General features: G+C 35.8%; 1 protein-coding gene across 1 annotated transcript in view; it reads right to left on the reverse strand.

Annotated features, from left to right (window-relative positions):
- The window catches only part of LOC136026147 (eukaryotic translation initiation factor 3 subunit L-like), a 54,626-nt gene that overhangs the window by 21,840 nt on the left and 5,782 nt on the right, over positions 1 to 27,004 (reverse strand). Inside the window, exons 2-5 of the mRNA XM_065702450.1 lie at positions 10,765 to 10,961; positions 9,676 to 9,760; positions 3,297 to 3,423; positions 1,759 to 1,988 (exon numbers count right to left, since the gene is read on the reverse strand). Coding sequence (XP_065558522.1) covers positions 1,759 to 1,988; positions 3,297 to 3,423; positions 9,676 to 9,760; positions 10,765 to 10,961 — 639 coding nt within the window. The remainder of the gene's footprint in view (positions 1 to 1,758; positions 1,989 to 3,296; positions 3,424 to 9,675; positions 9,761 to 10,764; positions 10,962 to 27,004) is intronic.

Consider the following 27,004-nt stretch of genomic DNA (forward strand, 5'->3'; position numbering starts at 1 on the left):
TCCAACCGAGCAAAAATTGGGCATTTTATTTTCCAATTTTATTAAAGCATTCATTTTTTTTTTTACTTCTACGCTACTTAACTTATCCTTATATCCACCTGATATTATATTACATTTTTAATGGTCATTCTTTGTCCGAAGTAGAAATACTAAATACCAAAAATTCATACTAAAAAAGACTTCAATATTAAAACTAGAAGTTTATACAATACTAAACATGAAAGTTCAATAATAAGGCATATTTTCGTAGAACTTAGCCAGGATTGACAAGAGAGGTTATAAAGTTATTAAACTAACGAAATTGCGAATCCCCTTCGAATGAACCCATTTACACATAAGAATAACAAAGAAAGTGGTACAATTTAGCCATCTTGGTTATTCTCGTTATCTATTACTAAATAATACTCTTTCAAAAATTCGCTTTCCAAAGAGAGAAAAATTAGTCTTAACATCGAGTTGTAAGTCTGACTTGTCAATAAACACGTTTTCAACAATACGGATAACTCTACCCACTAAATACCTTGCGGATTTAAGTGTTCTGCAACTTTCTAAAACAATTGAAACTATCAAGCCATCGAATTCCTTTGAGAGGGTGTAAGAATGGACAAAAAAAGTATATTTAGAATAAGTGATTTTGGAGAGATGACAATAGCAATTGGTTCCACATTGAATCAAGAGATGAACAGGATTGCTTTCTATCCCCATTTCTATAGACCATTTTGATGGATTTTGTCAGAAGCAACAGAGTTTATGGGGCAGCATAGAACCAAATGAGCAAGCAAAACGTCTCCAAGACTTAGATCATGTTAATGATTTGAGTATCCAAGATAAAAGTGTTAGCAAAAGGAATGATGTTTTCGAGTGTTTGAGAGCTCAGGACGCAAGCATAGGCTTGAAAATTAATGCTAAAAAGACTAAGTCACTTAGACTGAGAATTAATACTGTAGATGGTGGATGCAGTGAAGATGTTAAAAGTAAAATAGCCAAGGTTCAGTGTGCTTTTTTCACAATTGAAGAAAGTTTGAAAGAATAGGAAGATAAGTCTGCGAACTAAAATTAGAATATTGGATGCTACTGGGATGACAGTAATCAAGTATGGCTCCGAAACATGTGTGCTCCCGAGAGACTGAGGAGGATTGTTAGATTTTTCCAGAGGAATTGTCTACAGATTCTATGACTGACTGTCCTTAAAACAGTAAGCTGTACAAAAAATTCGACTGTATTTTACTTCTCTAGGGCTATAATGAGAGAAAGGCTTAGATGGCTAAGATATACTAGGATGAAGGATTGCCAAAAATCAACTTTTTCGGCCAACCATATAGGGCCAAATGAAAAATAGATCATACCCAAACTGGGTTGGAGGGGGTATTAAGTAAGGATTTAAGGGAAATTGGAACTTCTTGGGGGTGTAAAGAATAGTGCTTTAAATAGATTGGGGTATAGAAGAATAGTCCACAGATGTGTTGGCCTTAAACGGCTTGGTGTTGGAGTGAGTTGTTAGTAGTTTTAGTAGATTTTGAAGTTTAAATGGTAAATAGCAAGATGAATGTGATATGAGTGTGTTCGTATGTAACGTGCGTGCGTTCACATGATGAATGCGAAAGCAACTAGAATATGTTATTCAAAAACTCAAATCCCTAATAGAGATGAGAGTCAACCAACAACTTACTGAAAACGATACACATTTTGAACAACATTTTTTATTTACCATAACACTGAGTCAGATGAAATATCATAGAGAGGATGAAAATGGCTAACCTCGAGTTGTTTGTTAATATTGGACTTGTCAATAAGCGAGTGCAGAACATTCAGTACAGAGTGAATACTATACACTCTTGGATTCGCTTTCAACATCTCAATGTCTTCAACTGTCTTCTTGTCCATTTTGCATCTATATTGAGCAAAAGCTTGAAATTGATAAATAAACTCATCTATGACTTCCCAGAGCCATTGATTTGGCAGCTCCAGATTAACAGGAGTTGGAGCACCTGTAAAGTAAATTAGATTGATTCTAGATTTAAACTGAGGCAGCTGAAAACTGAAAAAAAAAACTTAGCATGGCTTTCAGAAGCTCAGAATAAGATTTGCTGACAATCTGCAAAATGGATCCACCCTGGATGACAAAATGAATTCCAATAAATAGATTACGAATTTCTCGAACGGAAACAAAACTTAAGCGTGGACAAACAACGTCAACAGCCGCTAAATTTATACAGAAATTTTTTAGTGGGCTACTTATCACTTACGTTACAAGGAATGATAAAGTTTTCGAAATATTTTCAGCTATATCCCCCCCACAGGAATTCTACCAGGACATCAATCCCATCAAGGAAACGCCTTAAATTTACCTGTTAAAAAAAACACTCTTATATTCTTATCAGAATCCAAGTTATGCTCCAACAAGAATCAAAGCAATTTTAAATTAGAATAAAAAACTAAAAAATAAATAAATCTAATTGATTTTTGAGAAAGCAAATTTAGATTATGAAGACAAGAATAGTGGATGGTAAGTTCTTAAAAATCTGGTGGTTACCTCACTCAGGATGGCAACCTCAAAGTGACACATCCCAAATTCTTTACTCTTTCCTTTGAGAAAGGTCAGATAATCAGTCTACTTCATTAAGACTAATACTATTGTTATTTCAGAAATGATATAAAATTACTAATAACTCAAGACATTGGTGTTTAATTATAATAGTTATTTGCAAAAGTCGAGGTTTCTGTACATGTATCCGGTTCGCTCTATGAATTCGATGTAAAAAAAAAGACCACCTCTTATGCATTCATAACGAATAGAATAGTGCTTTGAATATAATTCTTCCCAAAATTTGTCAAAATTTACGACGATTTTTTTTTTTTCACGAATTCATTGCTTGTTGTCGCAAGTTGATAATTTTGATTGACAAGCTATACAAAATACGACCCAAACTTTTAGAATCTGACAAACAGGGGAACTCTAGATAGTCTCAAAAGCATACAAAAAAACCAACACCCTGAAACGTAACCAAACAGTTTTATAAAGCTAACTAGTCTTTCTGAATTTTAATTAATATTGGTAGCAGAATAATGCTACTGCTACCCGCGGGGCTTTTAGGAATTTTTACTTTTTAATTTGGATGGGCGAGACAATGATAGATATCGCAATAATAGTTTTTATTTCAGAATAAGCCCATCGTAAAGCTATTTCCTTTTGTATTGCCTTTATTAATATACCAAATTTGTTGCAAGTACCAATAGCTAGGATTATACTATTAAATTGTTAAGCGATTATAACCAGATTTAGAGAAGCTACTTACTCAAAATCATGTTAAATAGTTGACAATAGTTGTAATACGATTCAAATCTTTGATGTATAGTCGGGCCACCAGTTACTCTAGCGAAAATATGCCGGTAGTAAAGCTCTTTGTACAATATAATAAATTGCTGTAATGAAAAAAAATAATATGCACATTAAGTTCACAACCATAACAAGCCTAAACACAAAGGAGGATCGAGCATCAAGGTCTGGCCGCCCGCTTAAGGATATTATATAGTGCACTACCGCATGCATTTTTTGTCAGAAGAAGAAGAAGAAGTTTATTCAATATAATACAATTCTATATTGTATTGCATAAATGCAATACAGCATATCAAGGCCAATGCCACAAGTAGCTATGATAATATACACCCTATATGGATAAAGAATCTTACCCCTTTGTACAAACAGGAGCTCCTAAATTGCTATAACCATGCATGGGCTACATCCACATTCCCTAATAACTGGAAATGTTCATCTCTCATACCAATTTTAAAGAAAAACAAACCTAAACATGACCCTGAGTCATATAGACCCATGATGATTACCCCAGTGATGGGAAAATTAATGGAGAAAATGATTTACCATCGGCTGCTATGGTTTGTTGAGAAGAATAATCTGATACCTCATACACAAACTGGCTTCAGGAAACACCACTCATCAACAGATGCTTTCATAGTGTTAACAAATGCAATAAATGAATCCCTATCAAAAAATAATGTCTTAACTGCTGCATTCCTAGATTTTGAAGGAGCATATGATAATGTTGACCACCAGATTCTCTTAGTTAAACTTACAAACCTTGGACTACCCCCCAAACTTGTATCCTTCATAAAATCCTTCATAGAAAACCGAAGTTTCATTGTTTGTGAAGGTTCAGCCTCTTCACCCAAAACTTCAATAACCAAAGGCCTTCCACAGGGTGCAGTCCTGAGCTGCCTCCTATTTTCACTATTTCTATGGGACATGAACCTCCCACATACCAATCTACAATACGCTGACGATCTGGTATTATGAGCAACAGGCAATACCTTCGAGATTGCGCATTTAAAGCTGCAAAATGCACTTTTCCAATTTGAAAAGTTCTCCCAAAAGTCCATTTTACCTACTGCACCCACAAAGTCAAAAATTATCCAATTCCACCATAAGCGAAATCATTATAATGCAAGGCTAACATTAAATGGAATACTTATCCCAGAGGACAATCAAATTAATTATCTAGGGCTCATACTTGATCAAAAACTAAACTTCCACCTCCACATTAGAAACACAATAAAAAAGTGCTATAGAAAAATAAGAATAATTAAAAGGCTACTAGCCACACCTTGGGGCTGTAACGAGAAAACACTACTCCAATTTTATAAATCATATATAAGACCCCATACTGATTATGGCCTCATAGTTTATGGTGCTTGTGTTAAGACCCACATGCAAAAAATCGAAACGACGCAAAATGATATAATTCGTCTTATATTTAGTCTTAGGAAACCAACAAAAACTAAGTTTATGCTTACTGAGAGTGGACTATCACCAATAAACGAAAGAAGAAGGTCTCTATTAATTAATTACCTTACAAAAATTGAAGCCAATGATTCTCATACCCTGCATAACTGGTTAAGAAATCCATCTGTGTTTAGAGGCGTTGCAAATGAATATGCAAATATCCAGAACAAGTTCCCAGTGCCAGTAAAATCTATTGCACCCACATTCACCCAAACCCCCCCTTGGAGTTGGTCAACCCACATAATAAAGACTGACTTCTCAAAGTGGACCAAAGAACTTACCCCCATTTCTTTTATCCAGAAAAAATTTGCCGAGCTATATAATGTTGCTTATAAAAACCATCTCCAAATTTTTGTAGATGGGTCCAAAATGAATGAGAAAGTGGCAAGCGGAGCATTCTTCCCAACCCATAATATCGCTTTAGGAGAGAGATTACACGATAATTCATCTGTAATGTCTGCCGAGCTAAATGCCATAACCATGGCATTAGATTTCCTCATGGTTAATGAATATATGAGTGTTAATATTAAAAATATTATAATATATTCTGATTCTTTGTCAAGCCTTGAGCTTCTTTCGTCAGCTTCTCAAAATAAGATGGATATTGACACATTTCTTTGTCTTAGGATTATTGATATTTTTGCTTCAAAAGGTATTTTAACTCATATCCAGTATATTCCAAGCCACTCGGGTATAATAGGTAACCATAAGGCAGATGAAATAGCAAAAAATGCTTTAAATATTGACGAGCCAAGTGGGAGACCAATCCCCATTAGAGATATTTACCGCTGGAGACTTACAGAGGTACTGCTAAATAATAAGAATCCTACCCTATCACCTTTCCCAAGTAAGCACCTTTCCAAGATTTATCATAGAATTCGGTCAGGTTCAAATGGGCTAAATTTTCAGGCATTTTCATATCAGATCCCTAATTCAAGTGCCGAAGTTCCCTCGTCCCCCCTTTGCAGGTCATGTAGTCTTAAGAATGAAACAATAGATCACTGCCTATTTGAATGTAATATGCTGACGTCTGCACAATATACCCTGCGATGTAAAATGTTAGAATGCTTCAGATACCACAAAAATGCACTAACAGCCAAGAGTCTTGCTGACCATACTCTCTCGCAGAGCACAGAGCTCAATATATATTCTCTTATAATTCAACTGCTGGTATCAAAAGATATACTTCAAGAAATCTGAGCAGATACAAATCATATAAGACAAACCAGCTCCATAGCTCTGTCGATCCCACAGAGTGAGCCAAAAAGAAAAGGGCTAAATAGTATCGACTGAAAAGCCCGTCTGCTGATTAAGAAGAAGAAGAAGATTCTTTTATTTCAGCAAACGCGGGCTTTTCTCGACTGAAAAGCCCGCGTTTACTGAAATAGAAGAATATAAAATAGAAATACAATACACTTATTCCCCCTCGAAAGGCTCCATGCCCAGGGATACAAGGGGGATCCCTTGTAAGCTGTTTTACAAATCTCATCCCCAATATAAATCCAACCAAGTGGTAGAGCTGAGCAAAATGGTATTTTTTATACTCATTTCACCAGAAAACGTTGAAACCCCTCCTTCCCCAGAGGTCAGACCTGCATCATGCTTGCTTCTGCTCTCACTAAACTCTTATACTCTCTTTTCCTAATCATTTTCTTTTTAATATTTGCGTATATACATTGTAATATCTACCTAAACTTCACCACAAAGGCTTACTTTTTGTAAACTTGAAAGCACATTTGATTGCAATCTACCAACCAGAATGATTCTAAGTATTCTGCAAGCTCTCTCCCATAAATTACTAAAATTAACAATTAAACAATTAAATCAAAAATTACATTACCAAAGAAGGACCAGTTTCTATCAAGAGAAAAGCTCTTCCCATCTTGCGATTCCGATCAGAATTACTGACTCAACATAGGTAAATGTCATTGCAGGATTAAATAATAAATCAAATAATTGATTAAATAACTGACATTCAAGGTGTATTTTCACCCTACTAACAATATAATTGTTGACAATAATTTTTACCAATAAATACATTTCAGTAAAAAGCAGTTAATTATAGCGGTTGTTGAGCTTATCCAACAAAACAGACATTACTGGAGACAGTTATTGATTGATTTTCATAGATTAAAAAAAGAACTTGAAAGGTTTTTCTTCAAAGAAGTAAATGCAGATCAACCAAATGTTTTATCATTTTGTTTTATCTTCTTTCCATGCTTGTGTTAAATATTTTAGTTGCAAATCTACGTTTAAATTTTATGGTTTTTTTTTTAGTTTCACAGCACAGTATATCTTTCCGGAAATTATTGGCAAAATGTTCGTTGGTTGACATTTATGTTTTCATAAACTATTACTAAAAATGGGGATGGCGAAAATACGTTTTTTAATATGATAACTCTTATGTCTTGGACTACTGAAATCTCTTAGATAGACAACTTTATTTTCAAAATACAAATCGTTCGTAATTAAACAATAAAAAAAAATACTTAAAGAAATTATTTAATACGAAATTAACTAAAACTGCTCAAATGAAAAGACAAGAACCAATACTGAAAAAAAGAAGTCAATTTAAAACAAGTACAAGCAGGTTCTACTATAAAGATGTTCAGTCTTCTCTTAAAAAAAAACCGTTGGACAACTGAGGGACGTTTTGGAGTGAACCTATCAAATATGCTTTACACACAAGTTCTTTTTTAAATTTTTTGAATGCATAATAAATTTGCTAGCTAAAAGATAAGATACCTTTCACCATTCAACACCCTTTCCCAATATAATGATTGCTAGCGTTGTAATTGCAACTATGGACAAAAGTTTACTGTTTTTCTTTGCTTTTTTTGTATTTGATATTGTGAGTCGCTTGTGAATGGAAAAAAAGCTGAGCAAACTAAAAAAATCAGCACACTTTGTATATAGCGTAGGGCTATATCCAGGCATTGAAACGAATATATATATATATATATATATATATATATATATATATATATATATATATATATATATCAAAAACGAATAAAATTTTCTAATAGGACATTGTATTATTAAAATAAATTTGATCTATTTAGTATATTTTCGTTTCAACTGTAAATCGAAAGACAATGTGGTCTCAGAAGTTATTTATGCATCCAGGCTTTAGAGGGAAGGAGGTTGGGACGCAATTGCGACAGGGGCAAATATAAGTGAAAACATTCACTTATATTTTAGCAAGCGATTTAATCGAACATTCAACAAATTTACCAGTCTTCCAGCCCCTTCAGTCAAATGTGTTTTATACATATATAACACATACATAATTCCATTGCACCATACAATCGATGAGGATAAATTTGGACAAGTGGGAAAAAAGTCCGTTCAAAACTTCGTCCGCCAAAACTCGAGACAAATATCCAACAAAAAAATAAGCGAGGCACAATTGCAGTGTCAAGGCGCTCGATTAAAGGCAAAATTGTGGTAAACACAGTATTAGGACCCCCAAGAAACACTGAAAGCGGCCCACACAAGCGGTCGAATGCGCTGCTTTGAGGCGCCAGTCGTCAGAAGCGTATCTTCGGATGCCATCCCCGCCGCTTTTTACCCTTAAAGTATTAAGAACGTCAAAATAAGAACATTTTTGCCCCCTGGACACACCATGTGTCTAATCATACCTGAGAACCACGATTTTCTTATCTTTTTTTTTTATTGGGGAGGGGGGGGGGTCGTTCCAAATTATGAAGTCTTGGGGACATCCTACATTTTTAGCAGTGCTTTCGTGTTGAAACGTGAAAATAAATTAGCCACACACAGCCAAAGTAGTTCAATTTGACAATGCTTTTTGCAATTTCCTGGCCTCGAGTAGATTGGCGACGAGTTTGTCGTAGTAGTAGCGCATATAGAAACAGGAGACTAGTTTGTAGAACAGTAGTAAAAATAAAGCAGTAGGTTTCGTGACTGGGGATCAATCGACACACCAGGACCTATCCCAGTGTGTACCTCCAACCTGTGAATACTGTACTACTTTTGTTTCGAAAGATCTAAACAAAACTGAACAGCTGCGACAAAGTTCGGAAAACAAGAAAGAAATAACTAAGAATTGAGAGTTTGCCCAAATGAAATTAAAAAAGGAAATAATATCGCACATACTGCGTTTGAATAAAAAACAAACCGTCCTTAGTACAGGATTAAATAAAATCAGAAAATTTAAAAGCAATGCATACTGTAAAAGGAATAAACCCAGAAGTTAAAACACAGGACAGAAAGAAATTACGAGATGAAAAAAAGGAACAGAGATAATAAAACAAATCTAAATACACAATAGTTACTCAATGGGAGGGATGCAACGAGCACGTGAGGCCTTAGCCTCGACCCAAAATGTATGGGTCCACCTTGTCATTACTCAAAGGGAGAGCCCACTGAGCTCTGCTCTGTATGCACAGCATAGTTCACCGCTTTTTCCAGCAAACGAAAGAACAGATATACAACTCCAATTTCTTTCGTATGAGACTTCTAAGTTCATACATTTTCCTTAAAAAAAAAAAAAAAAAAAAAAAAAAAAAAAAAAAAAAAAAAAAAAAAAAAAAAAAAAAGTTTTTCAGTAATCAAATTCACTGCAAAACATCTATTTACCGCAATTAAAATAGTTAATGAAGATGTAAACTTACTGTAACTGAAGAGGGAGAGGCAAAAACCGGGTACAAATGTCAAAGTTTAGTTTAGGGCAACGAACCTTCAGCGTTTAGGACTACATCATAACAAATACTTGGAAAATAAAATTACTAAAATCATACAACCTATGCAAGCGTGAAATAGTTCCGTAAAAATTACACAAAATACTAAGAATTAAAAGTCACACAACCAGGTAAAGAAAGATTTTGAATACAAAATGAAAATATACTACTTACAGGGTCATCTCCTACTATGGGAATGATCTCTTCAACCTCAGGCCATGGTGAGCTTTTAAAATGGTCTTCGGTTAGTTTCGGAAAGCTAGAAACAACAATAAGAGACAGTCAGTTTCAAGGACTCTGAAAGCTAATATGAGCAGAAATTAATTATACCAGGATTTATCAAAGCCATGTGGATTCTTTTCTATTAGAAAATTGAGAATTATTTGGTACTTTTAGTAGTTTTTTTTTTGTGAAAACTGCTAAAGCTATGTAAGCGACGGTATTTTTTTCTCTTTATTTATAAACTTTTAATTTGACAGGAACCTTAGAAAAAAGGTTTATTCAAAAAAACTATATGACAGGAATTTATGTTAAGGACACAGTTTTCCCTGGTTTGGACCAAACCTAGGGTGGGGGGGACTCATCATTAGATTGATAGAAAGGATCTCTCTTTCAGAAAATTTATGTGAAGGTTAAAAATGTTTTTATACTCCTTAACCCAGAAAAAAATTTCCAGCAGTCTACCTTCCCCTTTAAGATCAGACCTATGCATCTCTATTTTATTATGGGAATGTGAATTAAAAATTAATAGAACTACAAATTTGCTGCCAATAAGATTACAAAGATATAACAAATGAAAGAGAGCAAGCCAATCATTCCAGCCTGTTCATATTATGAGGAGGGGGCAAAGCTCTATTTGTGAGAAACAAGTCAAAACTTCTTTTGAACCATTGAAGCTGATTTGAGTTAGAGTTCTAAGACAAAGCACTGAAGTGTCTGCTATTTGGGCAATTTCGAATCCAAACGGATGAGCTCTTTTTTTTATATTAGTATCTTTATCAGTTAAAATCAAACATTAATTTTACAAAATGTAATTAAACCACAAAATGATGAAAGTAAAAATCGTTATTGAGTAGTGAATATCTAATTCTCAGGTCAACTTGACAAACACCATGCTCAAATGCACTTAAGACACATTCATACTTCAAGAAAATGTTCTTTTCCTCACTTTCCTCTTCCTTTTTTTTATGAAATTGAGCAATTCGACATACACAGACCTCATTCAACAGTAAAAAAAAGAAAAAAAAGAAGGAAACAACTTACATGACATCATATGCATGTTGAATTTCAGCCACACGGCACATCATAATGACATCTCTAAACCATGGGAGGAACTTCTTAACAGGATCAGGCAGTGCATACTGGGCATACTGATTTGTAGCATATTGCTGTTTTTCATAAGCTAAATCCATACGAGGGTCTCCAGAGCCATATTCATAGTCTCGAGCATCATAGTCATACTAAAATTTCATAAATTTTGAAGCAATCTAAAAGTCATAAATACAAAAAAAATTCATGAATAATGCAATTGTCTATTTCTTTCTTATGCCTTGATACAATGTTGCAGTAGCATTCTACTTCTGATTGTCAGCCCACAATCTATGAAACTTACTAGAGGGAGGATGTAAAACTTAAGTTTCAAGTTTTAAACTATGAAGATTATGACAGTATCCTTTTCATTTTTCCTAGCTTTTCTGCTCTAGATTTGGACACATAAAGTATCATATGGCACTTTATGGCTGGCAGCATTATCAAGAAAAATTTGTGAAATAAAGGTAGATATGAAAATTAGTCTTTAAATGAGGCTTCAACAGCTCGCTGTAGACCCGAACTAGCAGGCCATAGCCATATATAATTCTACTTCACAACAATCCATTCAAAATTCACTTCTTACTCCCTCCTATGAAGTTCATATCTCTTCTAAATTATTTCTTATATCCCCTTTTTACCCTCAGTCAAAGATTGTTTGGTTTTTGTTTGGCCCCAGATGAATCATCAAACAGCGCAATTTTTATCAACCCTTCATCCCTGTTGTCATATTGCCTTTCCTCTGTTCCTCCATTAAATAGTACATAGACATGGGGATAAGACAAAACTCTGCCAAATTCCTGACTCTGCACAGGACCAACTACTTGCCACATTTCCTAACTTACCCTCATAAATATTATTTTCATACATTGCACTAATCATTTTAACACACTTATATGGTACATTCTACAATGATAGGACCTTCAATGAAGCCTTTCTATCAGCTGCAGCAAATACATATTCATAATCTATGAAAGTCTATATTCATGGGCTATGGAGATCCACAAACTTCTCAATTATTAATCTAAGAGTAAAAATTTGGTCTGTGCATCCTCTCTGCTTCCTAAAACCACATAGTTCTTTTCTTGAAGGTTTATCTGCAATGTCTAACAGTCTAATAAGTACCATCATGGTAAGTAGTTTAGGTAAGATAAGAGATAAGATAATATTTATTTTCAAAAGACTATCACAAGCTCTATAGAGCCGAATTCGATTTATATGTCCAAGTATTTGTTTTTATATGTCTATAAGTTATATGTCTTTATATGTCTTTGAATTTTTTCTAAGAAAAAAAAATTCAAATCAGTACATTAAGTCAAACACCTAAAATTAAGAAGAAATTAAAAAAGCAAAATCATCAAAGATAAAGGGCAAATCAGTAAACTTAACAATCAAATTACAAAAACATTGCAGTAAATAAAAAATAAAAAACGGCAATAAAGGAAAAGGGGAATTTGGCAAGTACATAATCACGGATTATTATTAAGGTGTTCCAGAATAAAGGAGATAAAACTTTTACAAAACCTTTCTGTAACAGCATGGATTGCAGATCAAGTTGGGATTGCTAAGGAGGCTGACCGGGGGAGTTGGAGTCTAATGGGATTGTGAAAATCAGGGAGAAGTCCTTAGTACAGGGATTGGAAATGACTGATTTAGCGAAAAGCAGGCAAATTTTTTCCCTCCTTTCTTTTAAGGTGGTAATGCGTGCGGCTTTAAGGAGGAAGGAGTATAGAATTTTGCCTTCTTTTTAAATGATCCTGAGCAAACGCTTTTGGACCAACTCGATTTGGCTTGACACGTTTGACCAATAGGTCAAATGCGTGTGTATCACTCAGTTGTTCTGTGCCTTCTATAATCACTAGCTTGCTTGGGTGTCACTTCAGTCAGTATTCACTGACCCAGAACAGAATCACTCGACTTGCTAATGGAGGGGGGTTATTTTCCTGCAGCAACTGCCTGCATTGAAAAACAGGAATCAAAATACTGCAACTATGCATTGTCAAACAGCAATTAAAATACATATACAACAAAATTATAATAAGTAATACAATTTTTACACATTATAAAGAATCTCATACAACCAAATGCAGATAAAATTTATCTAAAATGATAAATAGGATAGTTCTAAAATCGCTATCATATAGGTGCAAAAAAAAACTTATAGGGAATGAACCAAACCAGTAGTCTTAACAAATCTACCAAAGAGGTTTGTGCTAAGTCGTGTAGCCTATGGAGAAGACGTGTGGTGTCCCAGAACAGAACGAGTTGTGAATGCATTAAATGCCTTCTCACAGCAAATTCTTAGTACTTCCCTCTCTTTTTCATATTTTGTACAGTTAAAGATGATGTGATGTATATCTTCATACACTCCACATGTGTCACAGTTGGGGGATGGAGGCATTAGTAGTTTACATGGTAGAGAAACCAAGTTAATGCCTTTAATTGTAATATCTGAACTTACTTTTATCACTTTTATTTTAAAAGAACTCACTAAAGTTTTCCCAAAATCACCAAGTACAACTGGTTATCAAAAATCATATTCAGTCCTTTCTTGGCCACCATATTTTAAAACGTCATTTACCTTCTGATCTCTACCCCTTGAGCAAAAACAAAATTATGGCCACATATCCATCTTTTTCAGCTGCTGTTTCCTCAGTTAGCCCAGACAGCATCACTAGTATTGATGTAGTTCAAAAGCTAATCTGCCTGGGCTCCATAATTTTGTTGGATGGCTTGCTTCTCTCAAAGCTGCAAACAAGAATATCTAAGGCGTCTTCTGCCATGGGAAGACTAAAATGTCACATATAGCAAATAATGTGCCTTGAGGCTTGGTCTAAGAATAGTACCCTGAGGGACACTGCTTAAAACTGTTGTAGAGGAGAAAAACATGACCATAAATTCTGACAGCTTGGATTTTATCTGAGAGAAAGTCCTTTATCTATTGTGTAGCAGCAAGATCTATAGCTACAGCTTCCAAATTTATGACAAGGAATCGTTAAAAACTTTACCAAAGACTTTTGCTGGGTCAAGATGGATCATGTTGATGGGAAAATTTTTGTCAAGAGTTGCTGTAACATAATAATACTTGTGCAGAAAGTTAGTATTGATGGATCTGCCAGATCTGAAGCCATGTTCAGAAGGAGTGAGGATATTATTGACCTCAAAATGGGACACTACAGCTTTCTTTGCAAACATTTCATGAAATTTGACAATAAAAGATTTTACAGGTGTTACTGTAATTTTTGGTTGTAGTCTTTAAGTCTTTTTTTTATACTAGAGTGATCTTGGACAGACATAACCTAAGACAAGTGTTATGAAGCTAATGCCTCTAAGACAATATGTGGCAGGTTTCTATCAATCAGAGTAACATGTTTCCCTGCATCATTATCTACTTTCTAAAATTATTTCAACTAATATTTTGGAACACACTGTAATCAATCACAGACACAAGTAAAGCTAAGATAACAGAAAATGTGTTCCCTACTACTAGATTCAATTAACAGAGATTGTATTACTAAGGCCATATACAGGACCATCAGGAGTGATAGGTCTAGCATGGATTTTCAGCACCCAGGAGGAATGTTGGTTTTTGCACCCCTTCCTTGTCACTACCACAATATATGTAGATCACAGTATTAAAAAAAAATCGTCCCATATGGGATCCCATAGAGGCTGCATTGGGACAGCAATCCATGTTGCCTCCCCCTCCTAACTAAAGCACTGGGGGTGGGTGGGATTGGTATGCTGTCAAAAAAGTGACTATGATATTTGAAAAGAGCATATAAGAAAGGATGGATCAACACTACTTTTATTTTATTAGCACTTTTCCTATACATGTGTTTAATCACTAAACTAATACCAATGTGGAATCTAATGGTGCTACTTTTATTTCATTAGCCGTTTCCTTTGGAAGTGGCCAATCACTAAGCTGATAACGATAAGAAATGTAGCCTGAAGGTACTCCCAGCAGCATAGGAAGGGGGAGGCAGCAGACTGCACCAGATGCCATCCCTGTAGAGGTAACAAAAATTGATCTAAAAAAGCTGTTCTAGTTATTGTTATCATTGCATATCTGTTAAAACATGGATCACTTCAGTAGTAGCTTGAACTAGCTTTTTTCTTTGTCCCTTAATAACTATTTAATCACTTTGTCAAAATCAAGAAACATCTTAAGACCAAAGAAATTTGTTTAAATATTCAAGAGAGGCATATGTTTCTTTCTTTTATAATGACTGCATATTTGTATCAAAACAAAAGTATCCTGTGTCAATAAGAGGAAGAGAGTTTATTTTCATTTCAAAATAGTTAAACTAGATACAAGGTAAGGAGTTTTTTTCTATTTTGTTAGCTGTACTGTATCCATATACTTTTGAGATATTGGGAAAATTATAACCCCTTCTGTAAGCACAAATGAGATGATAATAAAAGAAAAAAAAACAGCCTGGCTATTCTTGCAAAAATATTACAACCACAGGTATTAAAAGTCAACCTTTCTGTTATTTTTAATGAATAGATTTTGAAAATAGTGAAAACACTAGCAAGTACCCTCTCTTTTGAAAATAGTGGACAAGCCAAATTATGCTGGTATGAAGGGGAGAGGGGGGCAAAACCAAACATTTCAAGATCTTTGACCTCTACAAGGCATATTGCTAAAGATACAAACATTTGCTAAAGATTTACCAGTATAGATAGCTTAATTATTCACTTTTCTTGGTGTTTTTTTTTTCAATGACTTCCATTGAGTTGCTTCTTTGTGAGACCTTTAAGAGAACTGAAAGTTTTCTCATATCTACTATGAGTCAACCTAGACTCTCTAGCTTAGTTATTTTGTCTACTGAGATTGACGTGGCCAATCACAAGTTAAAAAGAGGCAGTTCTAAGTAGAAGGATAGTTTTTAAAAAACAGTACATGTTGTTATGATCCATTATAATGTAACATGGATGTTATAATAAAGTGAGTTAGACTACTATGTTTTAATATGCTGTATTTTGTTTATAATTTGCAGTGCATTTATTTATTTACATTAAAACGTTTATATACAAATCTTTAAAATACACAACTAACTTTCCCTTCCACATCTGTGTTTCCAAAATGTAAAGACTTTAAATAAGTTTTATTAATTACATGTTCAACAGTTCAGAAAGAGTTAAAAAATTGAGAGGGTGACAAGCTGAAATTCTGCTCAGATGTCAGAAGACCTTTCTACACCCTGGGTACTACTCTTATCTTATTAGCATGTATCCTTTAGAAGTGGCAAACCACTAAACTTATAATACTTATCTAATACCATTGAAATGATGTCAAAGTTTACTTACCTGCTTTTAATGTTTAGTTAAAGGTATTTTAATAAAACATTAGTCCAAGATTAGGCTGTCTTAGTAGGCTCATGGGGGGTCTTAACCAGGGCTGCTCCTAGGGTTGGTGGTACCCACAGCAACATTAATTACAGCACCCCTCTCCCAACCAAGTAAAAAAAAAAATAGTTGTAGCACCTAGGGCAGCTTCTCTGTTTACCTTCTCCCCCTTGAAAGACCCTGGTTTTACCCTATTACACAATATTAAAAACCTTAGAAAGAGAGAAGGAGTAGACATAGGAGCTTGTAACCCCTTTCCCAAATCATAATTTGTCTCTGAATTCACTCCTGAAAGTTTCATCTTCTTACCATAACATAACAAGGCTTAAATCTTCCAAAGGCTACCTTCCAATATAGGCTAAAGACCTCTTGAATGGCACAAGTCTGGAATTGAGACTGTTGAAAAGGAAACATGTGAATGTTCATATAGGAGCCCTAGTACCCCCTGCCAAGTGAGATCAATAAAGATTGTCTGCAAACCAAGATTAGAATATTGGAGGGTAAAATCATGACAGTGGTCAAATATGGCTCTAAAGCATGGGCTTTCTGAAAAGCTGATGAAGATTTACTAGATGTTTTCCAGAGAAATTGCCTACAGATTGTTCTGGGTACCCAGCTGGCTGATTGTATTTCAAACAGTAGGCTGTACAAAAAAAGTGGTTCAATCCTGCTTGCTAGGGCTATAATGAAAGAAAGGTTGAGATGGTTAGAGCACATTCTGCAAATGAAGGATGACAGGTTGCCAAAGATTGTCCTTTTTGGCCAACTGTCTATGGCTAAACAGAAAACAAGTTGTGCTTGTCTGGGAGGATGTCAAAAGATTTAAAGGAAATGGGAAGTTCCTGGGAGGGTGTGAAGAGGGAGGCTTTGAATAGATCAGGATGGAGGAGGAGCATGTGTAGCTGTGTTGGCCTCAGGCAGCTTGGTGCTGTGGTGAATTGTTAGTAGTAGTAGTTGTAGCTTTGTTGACCAGGTTATGAGGATTACTAATGAAAACATAATCATAACAGGAGACTATAATTTACCCCAGGTACAATGGACAGAGTGTCAGGTTTTAGAAGAAGAAATTGGTCATATCAACCCATTTCTTGCATGCCTACAAAATCACTCATTGTACGAGGCAGTTAATTTTAAAACTAGTTACTGAGATGGACAAACCCCAACAGTTTTTGACCTTGTATTAGTAAGAAACCCAGAAACAATTTTTAGTATTAAGCCTGAACTGCCATTTGGAGCAATTGATTTTATTTGCAATTGCTTGCTGACTTAGGTTGTTTCCTAAGAAAAATCAGAATGTAATACACGTGTATACAAATTACAACCAAGATAGGCAAGAATTATCAAGACAAGATTGGTGATACATTGAGAATACAGATGTGCCTGAATCATGGAGTAAAGTGAACAAGATTCTTGCATTATCTTGTGACAAGCATACTACATTGAACAGGCAAACCAGAAAAAAAAGCAGCAGAAAAAATATAAAGATATACATAGCTGAGACACTTGATAATCAGTTTTTAAAAGTCTTTGCTACCTCAGATAGAGATACACTTCCCAATCAGCCTAAGTATATAGTTGATAGACCTATGTTACCAATTACTGTCAATAAAGATGACATTAAGACTAGAGTGAAAAACCAGGAGCAGGACAAATCTTTAGGGCCTGGTGGATACACCCTTGGAAATTAAAGTAAGCTCATGCAGAATTGGCCTTGCCTCTTGCAGCACTTTTCCAAAAGTTCCTGGATGCACAGATAGTGCCTCAGGACTGGTAGAATGCTAATATCACCCCTATCCATAAAGGTGGTCCAGGAAATTACTGCCCAATTAGCATTACTTCCATTGTCAGGAAAATTCTGGAAGGAATAGTAAATACTGCCATTGTCAGACACCTCACCTCCAACAATCTTATTATAATCTTATTAACAATCTTATCCAACAGTCAGCATGGACTTAGATTAGGACAATCCTTTGATATAAATCTAACACATGCATTGTAAAGATGCATGGAGAAAATTGTCAGACATTTTATCAAATAGTTCTGAAGTGGAAAGTAGAGTTCCACAGGCAACGGTCCAACATTATCTAACATGTATATTGACAATGCCTCACAATCTGTCAAAAATAAAATGAACCAGTATGCCAATAATTTGAAAATTATCAGCCCTGCAAAAATAGCTGAAGAGCAAGCCTCATTACAAGCTGACCTAGACAAACTCTCAGATTGGGCAAGACTCTGGAGGTTAGAATTCAACATTAAGAAAGGCAGGACAATTCATTTTGGCAGAAAGAATGTGAGGGGCCTTTGTCACCTTCGTGGAATAAATGGTGTTGGCCAGATGATTGATTTCTCCTACACTTAAAGAGACCTGGGTATACTTTTGGATGAAGAATGATAGTTTGATCAACATGCTCAGTCAGTTGCCTCCAATGTGCTCCAGACCCTAGGAATTGTAAAAAAAAAAAATGTTGGCAATCCATTACAGAGCTGAGCTTTGGGGCCTGGAGGCTGTGGAGAAGCTAGAATCAGTCCAGTTTAGATACTAGAAAAGACTCTTCAGGCTGCACCAGACAACACATAACCAGCTAATCAAAGGAGACTTCAGCATCTTCTCACTGAAATTGCACCAGCTTTATCAAGTATTTAAGTTTTGGCTGATATTAACCCAACTTCCTGAGGACTGATTGGCTAAACAAGCTTATAATGATTTGCTTTGAATTAATAGGAAAACTACTTGGACTCAACAAATCAAGAAATCTCTTGACAAACTAGGCTTTTCTTATTTGTGGATGGAAGGAAACGGACCCAGAAACACACAATGCCTTCCAGAAATTATGTAGAGATTGAAAGACCAAGAGATACAAGAGTGGGGTTGTTTAGTATGTTTGTTGGAAACACTGAAGGAATATAGTAAAGTAAAAGAAATTTTTGGGGAAGAATATTATTTTAAGGTAAATTTACCTTTTAGATATTTAAAATCATGGATCCAGTTGAGGGAAAATTGCCTTCCAGTACATAGGGGACAGAATAAAAAAAAAAAATAAGGGTACAAATGGTAAGTGTGGGTATTGCGGAAAAGAGGATAATAATTTAGCCCATTTCCTCATGGAGTGCCAGGAGCTTGAAAGTCTTAGGGATGAAATTTGGGGGAACCATCAGTTGGTGCTGCTTTCTGATATCCTGAGGTCTTTGATGCCTGGAACCATATGCAAAATGGCACAATATGTGGAAAAGGCGGGAGAGGCTCAGTCAAGCCCAAGTGAATGAAAATAAGCGTTGTTTTATATTGAGTGTGTGTTCTGTGCAGTGTTGTATTATTAAATCATGTTGTGTATAGCCGTAGGGCTCAAATAAACTTTCTTTCTTTCTGTTCTGGAGTAGGTCACCAAAGCTGATGTCAAAGCTATATAAAGGACTTGTTCAACCAAAACTGGAAATTGGTATGTGTGTGGCAACCCCATTAAATAAAGGTGACAAGAAGAAACTAGAGTGTCAAAAGACAAACAGCTAAATCAATAGAGGGTTGTAAAAGCCTGGACTACCCATCCCACCTGGAGAAGTTACATATTTCTACCCTCTCCTAACAACAGAAGCATGGGTATGTCATCATGGCATACAGAATGCTACACATTCAGTCCTTGCAACAAAATACACTTGAACCAGACCAGTCAACAAGAACTAAAGGACACACTATGAAGCTGTACTGCAAACAAGCCAACACCAAACAGTCAATGTTGGTATTACTAGAACAATTTTGCAAGAGAGAAAAGATGTTCAAAAAGTAAAAATGCATCTATTAACAATAGTTTCATGACCCAAAAAAAATTGTTCTGGTAATACCAACATTTACCCACCAAACTACAAACAAATTCTTCCCAAATAGAGTTCTGGAGCTCTGGAACTCCCTAAGAAAAAAACACTTTCAGACCCTAGTGTTGAGGCCTTCAAGGGAGCTATAGACAAAGATTGGTTATCCAAGCCATCTCTTCAAGAATGAGGTACAGGTGAAATATTGGCTATACATCTTCACTAACCAGCACCTACAGGATAATACCTTATTTGCTTCAATCAATCAATTTATTCAAAAAGAAAAGAAAACACATAACAACAATAATAATAAAGATCCTAGAAGCGAACTTGTTAAGGACCAAAACAACAAAAAATTGTAAATGAAAAAGAGAGAGAAGAAAAAAAAAGAGAAAACAAGGGAAATTAAAGCAAATTGAACAAACATTTAGAGAAATATAATATTAAGATTTTAGTACATTATTATATAGCGTCCGAAAACTTGTGGATAGCTCGACACTGGAGGGTATTACATTCCATTGAATTATAGATTTATAAATTGGGGATCGCTGGGCGGAACTAGAGATACACCTGGGGACAATGAAGGAACGGTTGGATGAACGGAGACAGTGGCCTTCAGAATTATTACTATTAAAATAAGTTAATAAGTGGGGAGGAAGATTTTTATGGTAAGCGGAATATGCAAGGGATAGATTTAACTTTTTGATGATTTGTTCAAAAGGGATAATACCAAAATCGGAGTACAAGTCCTTGGTGGGATATAGTCGTGGCAACCGAAAAACTGCTTTGACGGCACGGTTTTGAGCAGATTTTAATTTATTGGTAACTGAAGGATAAGTATTGCCCCATACAGATCCGCAGTATGAGATATATGGGTAAATAAAAGAATAATAAAGGGTGACAAGGATATTGAGAGGAAGAAAATAATTCACACAATTAATTATACTTACCTGTCGCAAAATTATGGCTCTAACATAGGACACATGTGTTGCAAATGATAGGCAGGAGTCTATGTGGACACCAAGAAACTTGGCAACTTCGACCTGCGGGAGGAGATTGGTAGAATATTTTAGGCCAAGTGCTGGCTGAACTTCATTTTTTTTGTAAGGGGTTTGAAATAATACCACCTGACTTTTCTTGCTGTTAATGGTCATGCAGTTAACGAGACACCACTCCTGTACTCTATTCAGAAGGGTTTGAGTAGAGGTGATGACGGATGGTAAATTAGGACCGGTGATGAAAAAGTTGCTATCGTCAGCAAAAAGTACTGGGTGCACTGATGGGCCCAGGTCCGTAATCAAATCATTAATATAAAGGAGAAAAAGTATTGGACCAAGAACAGAGCCCTGTGGGACGCCCCTCCGGACAGGTAGGGGATGTGAAGTCACCCCGCCCAGTCTCACACTCTGTACTCTACCAGAGAGATAAGAGCCGAACCATGAGAAAGGAACTCCGCGAATCCCTAGGTCATTGAGTTTACTTAATAAAACACTGTGATCAACCATGTCAAAGGCCTTTGAAAAATCCAGAAATAAGCCCAATACAGTATTTTTAAGGTCAAGTTGGGAACGTATAAACTGTGTGGCGTCTATTAGTGCATGAGCAGTTGAAAATTTGGCACGGAAGCCATATTGATGAGGAGAAATCAACGAATCTGATGACTGATTCCCAAATACAAAGGGAGAAAGACGTCGGAATATAATTCTCTCGAGCACCTTAGATATAACCGGGAGAAGTGAGATTGGACGATAATTGCTTATCTCAGACGGATCGCCTTTTTTATGAATCGGGATAACAATTGCTGATTTAAATATTTCTGGGAAGACTCCATTGGTCATAGACAGGTTTGCTATGTGCACAATGGGTTCACAAATATAGGAAGATACGGTCCTAAGAAGCTTATTACTTATGCCAAAGAAGTCAGGTGTACTACTATTAGAGAGAGATTCGATAACTTGAAGCACCTCTTTGCGATCAGTTGGAGAGAAAAACATGGATCTGGGATTCTTGCTAGGGTGTACTGACTGTGAGAAGGAACAGGAGTTAGCATTTGGAATATTAGTGAAATAATTATTAAAAGCATCCGGTACTAAAATTGGGTCAATTAATCTGCCACTGATGTCCCTAAGGTTAATAGGAACAGATCTTGAATTCCTTTTTTTTGAAAGGATTTCATTTATTGTAGACCAAATTTTTTGCAAGTTCCCTTTGCAGTGAGAGATTTTTGAATAATAATAATTTTTCTTTGCTTCCCGGATGAGTTTGGTATATATGTTTTTGTATTTTTTATAATTAGTCAGGTCAATAACGCTACTGGTTTTGCAAGCTAACTTATATAGGTCATTTTTTCGGTATGAAGAGATTATCAGGCTATTTGACATCCAGGGGCGTATATGGGTAGTTTTTCGGTTTGATTTACGAACTGGAAAGGTTGAACTAATAAGATTAGTTCAACCTGAAAAGAAGAAATCAATTGATGAAAAATTTATATTATTGATTTCATTTATTTTCTGAGTGAAAGGAATTAAAGCTCTTGCTACTCCTTTTGTTTGAGAAGTATTATTTTGCCTTTTCATATAAATCTATTGCGTGGTTAGAGTTTCTGGAATTTCCCTTTCCTGAACCCAATGTTTCCTAACACTTCTAGCCCCCTCAGGGAAGGGGGCCAAGCATCTAATTGGTTATCAGAAGCTGATATTCCTATTGTTGTATCTCCAATATCCAATGATGATAGCCTGAATGAAACCATGATTACTGTCTCTGAGCCACCAATCTCTGAAACTGAAAACCTGCTAAATGAGGATTTTCAGACAGTAGGCAGAAAACAGAAACGAAAAAAACCTTCTATGAGTCCTCCTGAAATAATGGGACTCTCAAACCCAAATCCAGCTGTGGAGATAAAGGACAAATCCATTATCCTTTTTGCTCCAACAGTAAAAGATCAATCCTTCTCTATCAAAAATATTACTAACATTAGAATGAATCTTTTCAAAACTTTTAGATGCAGCTTCACTGTGAATGTGAACAGAGATGGTTCACTAATGGTTATGTTTCTAGACAGAAATGAAGCCTACAAAGCCCTTAGCCTAAATAAAATTGGCAATATCCCTGTTACACCTGAATGGTGGAAACCAACCCTGAAAAATTCTCAGAAAATAGTACTGTACAACATACCATTGGAACTGTCAAATGACGACTTGAAAGATGGCCTTATGAACAATAAGGGGGAAATGCTGGAGGTTCTGGATGTTCATCGTATGGGCAAACTAGATTCTAAGGGAACAAGAAGTAGTAAGAGTGTCCTCTTTATCTTACCTGCTAGTTCCCAATTTGACTCAGTATTCCTTTTTGGTCAGCAAAAAGCTCATAAAATATACCAAGAAAAACCTCTTCAATGCTCAAAATGTTTTAAGCTTGGTCACTCATCTAAGTATTGTGCTTCTTCTGTGCCAGGGTGCCCTAATTGCCTTGGTAATCACTCCTTGTCTACAGAAAGTAGATGCACTGAAGTGCCTAAATGTACAAACTGTGATGGTAGACATCAATCAACAGATCACAATTCATGTCCTAAATATGTTCAACGAGCTAAAGTTTTAAAGATTGCTCTTCAAGAAAATGTTCCTTTCCCAATAGCTGCAATGGAGCTGGCCAAGCGGTCAAAAGTACCATCAAGTCCAAGAGTTAATGAGGCCAGAGAAGGGAATTTAGCCCTTCCTCAAAAACCCTGGCTACAGGTCCACAAGAACCACCCAAATCAGGCATTCATACCTCCTACTGAGACTTCTTACCCTCCATTGGCTAAGGAGCATCCCAAGGTGGCTGAAGCTAGTCCATCCCTCAACAATCCTAAAACTAAGCCTAAATCTTGGTCTGAAAGAGTGGCAGCTTTTCCTAATATTTCTACTCAAGCCATAACTATACAAGATAGAGTTGGACCTCATATTACTAATTTAATTAAATATGTTGCATCAGTGGACCTAATATTACAATCAAATATGGCTAGAGATAAAATAGCCAGTATAACAAAAGAAATCGCAGAATACTACTTTTCCAATTCTATTTTCAATGAAATAGGAACAGAATTATCATCCATTCTCTCAAAATATCATGCAGGTCACCTATTCAACCCTTCCTATGTTAACTAAGCTACAGATCCTACAATGGAATTGCGTCTCTTTAAATTCAAATAAACTTGCTGATCTTATCCAATGTGCAAATGATAAGAGAATTGGAATTATTTGTCTACAAGAGACTAATCTTCATCAGTACAAGAAAATCAAAATGCCTGGGTACAAGTGCTACAGGAAGGATAGATCAACTAACAGAAAGGGAGGGGGTGTGGCAATTTTTGTTCATGATTCAATCCAACACTCCCCTCAACCCTTAACTATCTACAGGGATGAAATAGATGTTGTAGGCATATTAATTACCTTAGCTAATGGTAACCATCTTGCCATAAAATCCTTTTATAATCCATGTGGGAGTAAGGACATCCAAAGTATCTTGGAAACAGAATTATCAGGTAATAATACCTTTATTTTTGGTGATTTTAATGCCCACAGTCCTCTCTGGGAACAATCAGCAGGTAGCAACAAAGCAGGAAGAGGAATAGAGTACATATTGTCCAATTTTCCTGACACCTTGATTTTCACTCCATTTGACTTTCAGACCAGGTATAATATTTCTTCTAACTCTTTCTCAACTATAGATTTGCTTCTAGGTCCTTCTTCATATTATGATTTAGTTCAGATGGTAAAGGTGTCGTCTCTCCAATCTGATCATTGTGCAATTCTTACATCATTTCAAGATTTATGCTACACTCCCAAACCCTACGTCCCTACATTTATCAACTCCAAAGGTAATTGGTCCCTTTTTCGTGAGATATTAAATGAAGTAGATTTTTCCTTTGTTTCTCCTAATTATGATATTAATGCCATTGAGTCTAATTTGAGATCAATCCTGCTGGAGTCAGCTAAATCGGCAATTCCAATGACTAGGGTACGTTTTTACAATGGCTCCAAAAGACCCAATAATTGGTGGAATGATGAGTGTAGGGTTGCAGTTCTGGCAAAAAGAAAGGCTCGTAAAATGTTTCAAAAGCACCCATCTCAGTCAACAGCAATCTTTTATAAGCAGTCATGTGCTAAGGTGAAACTAATTTGTAGGAGAGCTAAACAGAGTACATGGCTGAATTTCAGCTCAAGTATCAGTTTTAGACCCCCAATTTCAAAGGTCCATAATTTCATTAGCCAACTAAATAGTGGAAAGCAGCCTAATGATGACCGTAGATATGATATCATTCAGGATGGATATCCAATTGTATCAGATAAAAAGAAGGCAGATCTGTTTACCAATGTTTTTAAAAACGATTGCTCAGATTTTCATCCCAGCCGACCTCCTTTTTGTAATCTCCCTCTTACCTGTTCTTATAAGGGTACTCTGATGAAACCTTTTTCCCAAGATGAATTTTGTGTAGCACTTAATTCTCTTAACATCAAGTCTTCCCCAGGTTATGACGGTATTTATATGAAGTGGATTCTTGAGTCCCCAAAGGTGTTTCATACAGCCCTCTTAAGTCTTTATAATCTTATTTGGTCAAGTCAAAAGTTCCCAGATGCCTGGAAGATTGCTCAGGTATTCCCAGCTTTAAAACCTTCTTATTCATCTAATGATCTCAAGTCTTACCGTCCTATATCAGTATTACCTTCCTTTAGTAAAGTTCTGGAAAGGCTTATCTTATCAAGAATTGAGTGGTTTTCTGAAGTCAACAATCTCTTTCCTAGTGAACAAACAGGTTTCAGAAAAGGACATAGCTCTTTAGATAACATTACCCGGCTAGAAATTGATGTTGGTAACTCCCTCAAAAAAAGACATGTCACAATGGCTGTTCTGTTTGACTGGTCAAATGCCTATGGAAATGTAGTCCACAATAAATTATCGGAAATCCTAATAAATCTTGACTTCCCGTATCCTTTTATAAGTTTTATAAAGTCTTTTCTAACTGATAGATATTTTTACGTTCAAGTAAATCAGTCTAGAAGTGAGCAATGCCCCATTACGAGAGGACTTCCTCAAGGTGCAATATTGAGTCCTCTTCTATTCAACTTGTATGTTTCTGAATTTCAAGTATCTCATGCATCATTTGGCCTTTATGCAGATGATTTGATCATTTGGAAGTCAGGAAGGGATATTAGCCTTCTTCAAAGCCTTATTCAACATGATATAAGTCTAGTCCAGAGATTCTCTTTAGCATTTGGCTTCCCAATATCAATCAGTAAAACTAAAGCCATTATATTTACTAATGATACTCTCGATCCTCCTAATCCTCTGACAATTTTCTCAAGGGAGATCCCATATTGCAATTCAGTGAAGTTACTTGGTTTATTAATGGATTCTAAAATGCAGTGGCATGAACATATTAATTCTTTGAAATCTCTGATTATTCAGAGACTTTGTATTCTAAAAAGACTTGCTGGAAGTAAGTGGGGATGTCACCCTAAGATTATTTTGGATTTTTACAAATTATATATTCGTTCAAATATAGAATATGGGATTCAAATATTTTCAGCTCGTCCCCCATCCTCATTCAAAATCCTTGAATCTTTACAAAATTCTGCTATTCGAATAGCTTTGGGTGTGCATAAGCATACTCCTCTGTCAAAGTTAAGAACACTGTCAGGATTGGTGTCCCTAAGTGAAAGAGCATCTAGTCTAAGGATAAAGTATTTCTCACAAATCCAGGCTTATGGAGCCAAGCATGCTGTATATGCACATACCTTTGCTGAGAAGTCAGCCTGTCCCAATGCCCATTCATCATGGAATCAGTTTCAACTGGAGGTCCCAAACTGGAATCAACATTCGCTTCATGCATATCCCTTTACTGAGTCCCCCCCATGGGAAATGAGTCCTCCAATCTGTCAAGTAGAACTTATCTATATTAGTAAAGATTTGATTCCTAATTATGAGATCCAGACTATTTTGGCTGAACACATCTCAAAGGCTTACCCCAACTATAGAAAAATATATACTGATG

Source organism: Artemia franciscana, chromosome 4 (genome assembly GCF_032884065.1).
Source record: "Artemia franciscana chromosome 4, ASM3288406v1, whole genome shotgun sequence".
Lineage (NCBI taxonomy): Eukaryota > Metazoa > Arthropoda > Branchiopoda > Anostraca > Artemiidae > Artemia > Artemia franciscana.